Below are 9128 nucleotides of genomic sequence, written 5' to 3' on the forward strand. Positions count from 1 at the left end.
GAACATTACAATAGAACATAGATGAAAGAAAAATTTATTTAAAAAAGACACTATAAGACATATGTATTCTCCTCCACAGTTCTCCCTTCTTCTCCAAACTCGTCTCCAAATCATCCACAGCCTTCCTTTTGTCCTTCTTCTCAGCTTCCCAGGCATCTGAAGAAATCTCCACGTTGAATTTGTCTCCATACTCCTTCAAAGTCCCATTGAACATTCTTCCATTCTCCTCTCCTATTGGAATTCGAATGTCTGTGGTTTTCTTCCGTCTTCTATAGTGGATCATGTAGTATTGGGTTCCTCCGATCTCTTTGATTGCCATGATTTCGGCGGAATAGGGGAATTTGGAGCCGTCTTTTTCGTAGAGGCACACGAACACCTTGCTGGTGATAACAGTGGGTTGCTGAAAATTGTCCCTATTAGGGGTACAAAGAGAGAGAGAGAGCGAAATGTCTTTGCGAGGGAATTTCTTTGTTAAATATTTTAATTTTCATATTTTTAATTGTTAATCAGTTTCAATTCAGGACGACAATTGTCAATATGTAAGGTTTGTGAAAGTACCTAGCTTCTAAATTTTTGAGATTCTTACTAACAGGATGTCGGAACCAGTTCAATTTTTCAAATTTCTAATGTTTTGAATTTTTTATATTTGACAGAAGGACAGAAAATTAAAATTCCCAACGGTGGCTTATAATTTCTGGTTAATTTTCCAAACAATGAAAATATTACAGCAACTTGTTCTAACCTTCAATTTCTTAAAGTAATTAGAATATTTGAAATAGTAGTAGAAAGATAATTATTCAANATTGATTCAGGGGGTTTTTGGGTTAAAGGAATCAGAATAATTTCAGGAAAATAAAAGCGTTATCCCCAAATCCATACACTTTTAGAACTTACGAGAAGAATACTAGAGAGGAGACACACCAATCACATCGTGCGAGTAAAATACGAATGACTAAAAAAGAAAGAAAAAGGAAAGAGGGTTGTGTGAGCGTGGCCGACTGTTCGTTTACAATAACTGCTAAATGGGTTGGTGTGCCACTAGCTCTTCTGGGAAGGTTATATTGCAATGAACCTGTTGATAGACGATTGTTCGTCTTAATCTCCGTAATTTCATTGTATTCTGGCAGTCCCTATGTTTGAAAGACACAGTGACATCATCTGTTGCTCGGACATTTTCTAACTCTTGGCACACTAATATGTAACCTTTTTCCCTTATTACAAAAAAAAGCTTCAGAAAAATACTGAAGTTCTCTGAGGCTCTCTTTGAATTATGAGAAAAACACATTTTTATGGAAAATAGCAACCTTAATTTTCAAAGCTTTTGATTTTTTGTGTTTAATTGCAAATTTCAATCATCATCCCTGGACACAATTTATTGAAACGCTCGTTGCCAGATTTCGAGAAATTTAGTGTTTCCGGACTTTCCGGAGTAAAATGACCCGACACACTTGAAACAAATATAATTTTTTCAATACAATGTTCTATTGAAGTTCTAAAAGTTTTTCGTCCGTCAAAACATCGCAAAATTCGAATTTCTAAAACCACAGTAATCCGATATATTTGTTTAACATCAACACAAATCTACAACCGGGTCTGTCTGACTGACGCTTCAAATTTTCAGGCCGATGATGTCAGATGCAGACAGAAGAAGACGACCCAAGTTCATGAGAGATGTCTAGATTTAAACTGGAAATGTACTCATATTCAACTTTTTTTTCCTCCATCGCCTGGAATTTTGTCCATATGCATCGATAGCAATCACGAATGGCCAATGGATCGAAGAGGCATTTTCCTTTTTTGGTATATGTAGATTGAATCCAATGTCTTCAAAAAAAGGAAATGACTAGTTTATCAGCCGAAGTGTGTACAGTTAGATTTTCAAACAAATGCGAGAAATACGAGTAACTTTTATAAAACGATTTTGAAAACTAACCTCTCGCTTTTTCAGGTAAAATCAATTATAGTAAGAAATTTTCGAAACCATATTCATTAATAGGATTTCTCAAAAAATTTCTAGAAAGAAATAGCAGTTGGAATACTCAGAAAAATAACGGACAAACTCTCCAAAATCCATTCATTTACAAGATTTTTGGAGAGTTTTCGGGGAAAATGGTCAGACGTCTATTCAGAAAGTCGTCATAAGGGGGAACTGATTGTAAGGGTTTATGTATGTGGTTGAATGTCATTGGATTGACGCACGGTGTCCCTCTCTGAAAATCAATACGCCACACTCTCTGAAAATCAATACATTATTTCCAATATGTATTTTAGGGTCATCACACTAACCTACATCATGCATATGTATGGGAAAGGCGCTGAAGACTACCACTACGTCACGGTGGTCTCAAATTTTTGGATGTTTTGACCAAGGTTGTCAGAAATGACTGTCTAGCGTGTGGGGCCGAGGAAGGTTTGTTAAAAATCAACAAATTTACAAGTATATAAAAATGGGTTGAAAATAGAGAAAATTGTTGAAAATAACAAAAATGACAGTTCAATATGAAACTTATTGTGAAATAGAGAAAACAATCATTTGTATAATTTTGTTTGCTTCGAATGTCATTCGGTTTTCCCAGAGCAAAAAAGACTTTCCGAAGTACAGTAACCGGATAAACTGAAAATAAATCAAAACCCCTCCACACGATGGTCAGTAGAAATTTTGTAAATTTTTCCTTTAGCCAGAAAATCGAAAAGATGCAAATTTCGAAAACTATAGTAATCTGAAATTTCGTACTTTTATTTGAGGATAAGCATAATCCTACTTTAGACGTCTGTCTGACTGAGTTTCTGAAAGTTCTATATCATTGACGTCAGATTCGAACAGAAGAATATCATCTAAGTTCAAGAGAAATGTCTAGGTCACCGTGACTGAGCAGTCATACCATTCTACTTTCCCATACACATGTATATCTCAGGTGAGTGTGATGTCCCTAAACGTTGACATAACCCCTTTTCTCCTACACATAAATTGAGGTATTATAATTGTCTTAAAGTTTGAAGTGTGATATGTATTAGGTTGTCCAAAAAGTCTTTGACACTTTTCTTCGAGAGGCGTTTTCTTCAAGGAAAATAAGAATCAATAAGAAATGTATTCACTATTGGAGTTTATAGCTTTTTGCCAGCGCAACAAAAGTTGGATGATTTGAATGGCCAAAAATTCGGGGGGTACAATGATTCGGGGGTACAAGGGGGTACAACTGATTTAGGGGTACAAAATTGGTGATTCGGGGGTACAAAATTCGTGGGTACAAAAATTCGGGGGTACAACGATTCGGGGGTACAATCTACCAATGATTCTGGGGTACAACTTATTTCATTTAGGGGTTCAACGTTTGTGATTCGGTGGTACCATTTTTTTTGACGAAGTTTCTGAAATCCTGAATTTCAGAGCTTGAGAATCTCAGAATTCGGAATCTGAGAATTTCGAAACTTCAGAGTCTGAGAATTTGAAAATTTCAGAACTTCAAAATCTCAGAATTACAGAACTTCAGAATTCTTAGAATTTCAGAACTTTGGAATTCCAGAATTCGCAATCTGAAAATCCCGTAACTTCAGAATCTGAGAATCTAAGAATTTCGGATCTTCAGAATCTGATAATGCTAAAAATTAAAAATATCAGAACTTCGGAACTTCAAAACTTCAGGACTTCAAAATCTCAATATTTCAATAAAGACAATGAGAACTGTGAAATGATTTTAACAAATTTTACAAACGGATTTTAATGCCAGTCGATACTTTCCTCACTTCCAATTTTGCCCAATTTTATTTCTTAATTCTTTTTCATTTCCTTTTGTTTCTCAATATTCCTTCGTTTTTTCAAAAAAGAAAAAAATCCTGCATAACTGATTTACATTAAGCAAGCTTGGGGTTTTAATTACTGAGTTGCTTGTGTTGCTACAAAACTAAATGTGTTAAAGCAATTAATTCTAAGCAAGAAATTTCTAGAAGTCTGCAAAAATCAGAAAAAATTCGAAAAAATGAACGGAACGACTAGTGGTCCGGAACAAAATTCCTGTCAGTCCCTAAATCACTAAAATTAACTGGCTTATCTACACATGAGGTGATTAAAGTAGACAACTCACCAAACTTTCATCAAGCCAAGATGAGCAATTCCATAATCCAACGAAATGCATCCAATGGACAACAGACAAGAAATTAAATCTGACGGAAGTTTAATTTTGTTGATCATTTGAATTTCATCAAAATCAGTATGTTCATGCTAATATTTCGTCTGATAACCTGTCTTGAAAATTGAAATCATAGTGGGAGACATTATGCAAAAAAATCCTTAAGAACTAGATGAGTAAATTTTCTTACTAGAAAACTAAACACTAGACAAGTAAATTGTATTCACATTTTTAGTTCACCTTATTTAACCACAACTGAAAACAAACTTACATTCTGAAAAATAAGAAGAATAGGCTGATACACACTCTGCCTGCTTTTAAAGCGCATTTTTTCCGGTAAAAAGTCGGAATTTGGCAAGTGAGACTATTTTAGCAAATGAGCACAATTAGCAACTAACGAGCATTTAGTAGAAAATCATCGAGCTAATGAGTATCTGCCATAGAAACTACAGTTCAAAATGAGCAACGCTTGTTTGAATATACAGGGTGGCTTTAAAGTATGTGTTTTTTTTTGCGCGTTCTACTGCCGATTAGAGATCTGCTTCCAGATGTTTCCTATGATTAATGAATAAATTCAAATGAGGATTTAGGGCAATAAAGTATGATGAATAAGAATAAACTGATAGGTTTTGTGGAATCTCGAAGAAGTTCGAAGTACTGTGTATCTATATAGAATAAGTTTCAAAAATTATTCAATTATTCAGTTTTTGAAAAGTTTATGTATAAAAATCGCTTAACGCTTTCAAAAAGTGAAAAACCGTTGAAAAAAAAGGTTTCGGATGATTTACCGATGTACTTGTGAAATGAAAACTCGGCCCGGTGAGCACGGTATCAAACAATTAAATTACAATTTGGTTTTTTTTTTCGTTAAAAAATTGTGATTCAGCATTTTGTCTAGTTTTATTCGGTTAGTTGATTTGTCTGGTATACCTGGAGAAAACGGAGCAGGTACGAGGCGGATCATTACATAACACCTTCCCCACTCATGTTCCCAGATGGCGTCGCATTGAACCTCGACGGTCATGCAGATTCAAGTTGAAATTAATAGAGCACATATGCTACCGAATGACGGCTTATCAGAGAAGTTATACGCGACAAATAAAAAAAACCAAACAGAACTTGGAAAAATGCAGTATCGAAATGTTTTAACGGAAGAGAACTCAAAATGTTTAATGCCGAGCATTCAATTCATAAGTTCGTCGGTAAATGAACCCAAAATCTATGTATATCATGTCCTGATGCAGTTTCCTGAAACAGCGAACCTGTAAATTTCATATCTGATTCTAAACTTAATATATGATTTATTGAGGTGATGTTTAAATATCTCACAAACACATTTGTAAGAGGATTGAGGATAATTGAGAAAATGGGAAAGTAAAATTGGGAGTTATGGGTAACTGGGAGAACCTTTTTAGATTGGACTTTTGGAGTAATTGAAAGAGAACCAACAAAATGGGCCAAATCGTTGGAAGCAGTCATCTTCTTTGTCTTCTTCTTTGGAGGAGCGGCTACGTCGGGGACGTGGAACATATCCAACGGATAACATCGTGACGGGGCTGAACAACGACGAGGTCGATGCTACTGATTAGTTGAAGGAACCGAAGTCGGAGTAGCAGTTGCTTCTCAACTACATCCGAAGCGCCTGGAAATCCAGAAATCAGGCCACCTGATCACATGAATACGAAACAATTACCTTTACTGCTTTCACGGTTCCAATCTCTTAGTCTTCACTGGTAGATAGATCTTTCTCCTTGGGAGTGTTCGGTGGGTCGACATTCGCCATGATCGCTTCGACTGTTTTTTTCTTAGTGTTGATAACGGCTGCGGGACTTGGAGTTTCATTCTTTTGCAGCTTGAACCACTTCCTAGACGAATTCGCTCACGCTCAGAAGGAGAACAGAAGACAAGCCTGCAATAATATATTTAAGCATTGAGCTTTTGAAATCTATGAAACATATCTTCTTCATTATCCGGTCCCGATTGGATAGGTTCGATATTTTCGCCGTTATCCTCTTGCATGTCAGGCTTCTCAAACGACACCTACACGTGAGAAGAGGATATAATAGTTCAGCACGCTTCCAAACCCAGTGACTAGTCTACCACACTCAACTCATATGTATTCTTATCGAACAATCTCAATTGGAAAAGCTTGTCTAGAGAATCCATTTTCATTGTGATCCTGTCGTTTGATTTCTCCCTGAAATCGCTTTTTACAGTTGAAATACATTTTTTTCTGCGTTTGTGTTGATCCATCTTTCCATCTGCTGCGTTTGTGTTGATCCATCTTTTCATCGGCTGCGTTTGTGTTGATCCATCTTTTTATCTGCTGCGTTTGTGTTGATCCATCTTTTCAGCGGCTGCGTTTGGGTCTATCCATCTTTTAGCCATTTCGTTGATTTCAAATCTATGGCTCACCCATTTGAAGAACCAGTTGGTGATAGTGGGCATCTTAAAAAATGATATTTTTGAAAAATAGTTAGGGGCGGAATATGAAGCTTAGAATTCTTCCCAAGATCGGAATAGTTATTTTGCTTTCAATCTTGAAAAAATGAATGGAAGCTACTAGTGGTCCGGAAACAAATTCCAGTCAATCACTCAAAGATCAACTAGCATATACACATGAGATGAAGTAAATAACTCACCAAACTTTCATCAAGCCAAGATAAGTAATTCCATAATCCAACGAAATGCATCCATTGGGCAACAGACAAAAAATAAAATCTGAAACTGGTTTACTTTTGTTGATTATCTGGCTTTCACTAGCAAACCAGTGTAATGCTAATATTTTACCTGAAGACCTGTCTTGAAAATTGAACTCATTAGGGGCGACATAGTGCAAAAAAATCTTTGAGAATTAGACAAGTAAAATTTCTTACTTGTATTCACAATTTTAGTTTTCACTAACAATGGAAAAAACTCACATTCAGAAAAATAAGAAAAATAGGCTGATAACACACTCTGCCTGCTTTTGAAAAAATCGACCTTGTCCGAAGATCACAGTCACATTGTCTCCAAAGCAAAATATATGGAGAATCTTTTTCTGGATTTTCTTTTTATAGTTTTTCAAAGAGGGCGGAGCGAAATCACTCTGGAGCGGAGTGTGGGCGGAGTCATGATCGAACAGCGCGTCGGTAACATATGCTCTATCGTTTACAATTTGAATTTGCATGATCATCGAGGTTCACTGAGGAACCATATGGAAACATAGGTGGGGAAGATGTTATGTAATGATCCCTCCCGTACCTGCTATCTTCTCTAGATGCAACACCTTTGCTCCATATGTTCTATCGCTCAAAATTTGAATTTTGAACCCCAAAAAAGGTGACCAAATAGTGGACACTCAGTCGGGCCAAAAAGAGGATTATGTTATGAAATGTTTGGTTACATAATCATTCTGCTGCAGACTCGAGGTCTGCGTCGAGATGTATTTACGGTTAATGAATACATTCAAATAAGGATTCAGGAGAATATAGTATGAGGAATGAAAAGAAACTAACATGATTTTTGGAACATCATTTGAAATTTTGAGAAGACATAGACAACTCGAGAAATGTACACAATTTTTACCGGTTTTCCCGAAACGTTTCGGGAATTTTTCCCGACAGGAGTTTTCTAGAGTTTTTTTCCCGGAAATTTTCTCGAATTTTTTTTTCGGGATTTCCAATTTTCAGATTTCCCAACCCCATTTTCTGCACTTCCGAATTCGAAAATTTGAGAATTTCTTTTTTTTTTTTTAATTTTTTGAGGTTTACGAATTTTCAAAGTCTGGAAAATCAGAAGTTCGGAAAATCTGAAGTTCAAAACTCTCATATACCGTAAGACCTGAATTGGAGGACTGGCCCTTCCACGGTGTCTCCGGAGTGTCCGTTTATCCCAGAAAACGTTTGGAAATTTTTGATTTCAAACAATATAGTTTGAAGGAGAGTCCTTCTATTACATTGTGAACTTCTAATACAGGCTTTTACGGTTCTTAGAATTTGAAATCTGCACGACTCAGGAATTCCAGGAAACTTCTATACAAATTTTAGAAAAATCGCGAGTCCAGTAGATCAGAATCTCATATAAAACTCGTAGATTTAAAAGTTAGCAATCAAGAAAGACGCAGATTCAAGAATTCGGATTTCGAAAGCTCTAAAACTTGAAATTTTCATAAATTTTTAATTCAGCATTAGAAAATCTGAAGTTCGAAAATTTGAAATCTCTAAAACACAGAAATTCGTAAAAAATTCGGAGATTGGAATGAAAACAAAATGCCATCAGCTTTGTTTTTTTGTTATGGGTCCTGGTTTTTTAAAGTTTCAAGGCATTCGAACAATCGGAGCTAATATCTGCTTTCGACTTAAAATCAAATTGGGAGACTTTGCAAAAAAAAAAACAAAAAATTGTCACTCATGGACACGAACACTCATCGCGCTGGCAAAAGCGTAGCTCGCTATGTATTCATCAGAAAAATTGAAACACAAAACGTTCTGCCATTTTGCTTTACATGCGCATGGGCCGCTTAAATTATCCGTTTTGTGCTAGTCCAGGAAAGGGACGTTTTTTGCCTCCAATATTTTTTAATAGGGTTGGCTTGGGGGCAAAAAGGGGCGCCCCGCGGGTGCGGGGCGGGGATTCGCCTAGCCCCGGGAGTCGGTATACTTTGCGTAATTGCGCGTAACTGAATAGACCAATTGACTTGAAAATGTAGGGTAGCCTAATTGGGTACCCTGAATCGTAAAATAATCTAAAAAATTCGGTTACTGATTCTTTAACCAAAGTTGTTTTCGACGAGGGGTGGGCCGGGCTTCTTATGAAAAATATGAAAATGACGTCAACTTACAAAATGTTGGTGATATTATGACAAACATTTTATCAGTTCACAGATTTTTGACATCTAATATACATAGGAACCAAAATAATTAAGCTTTAACTGCTCTAGGTCAACACCGATTGTGTCACCACCACACTTGCACACATTAAGCGAAATTATCTCGCTTCCTATAATAGATATCAAACATT

General features: G+C 36.2%; 2 protein-coding genes across 2 annotated transcripts in view; both read right to left on the reverse strand.

The window, feature by feature from the left end:
- CBG17135 overlaps positions 1-319 on the reverse strand; it is a gene marked incomplete at both ends in the record, with an annotated part of 7744 nt that extends 7425 nt beyond the window's left edge. Inside the window, one exon of the mRNA XM_002644121.1 lies at positions 52-319. Within this exon, the coding sequence (XP_002644167.1) occupies positions 52-319 (268 nt within the window). The remainder of the gene's footprint in view (positions 1-51) is intronic.
- A 5646-nt stretch (positions 320-5965) lies between these two features.
- On the reverse strand, positions 5966-7520 carry CBG27603 (the record flags this gene model as incomplete). The annotated part of the gene is made up of 3 exons (XM_045239355.1): positions 5966-5992; positions 6770-6848; positions 7513-7520. The coding sequence occupies 3 exons, from the start codon at positions 7518-7520 to the stop codon at positions 5966-5968; spliced, it is 114 nt and encodes a 37-aa protein (XP_045099962.1).
- Positions 7521-9128: the final 1608 nt, after the last annotated feature.

This window comes from Caenorhabditis briggsae (genome assembly GCF_000004555.2).
Source record: "Caenorhabditis briggsae complete genome, chrX, whole genome shotgun sequence".
Lineage (NCBI taxonomy): Eukaryota > Metazoa > Nematoda > Chromadorea > Rhabditida > Rhabditidae > Caenorhabditis > Caenorhabditis briggsae.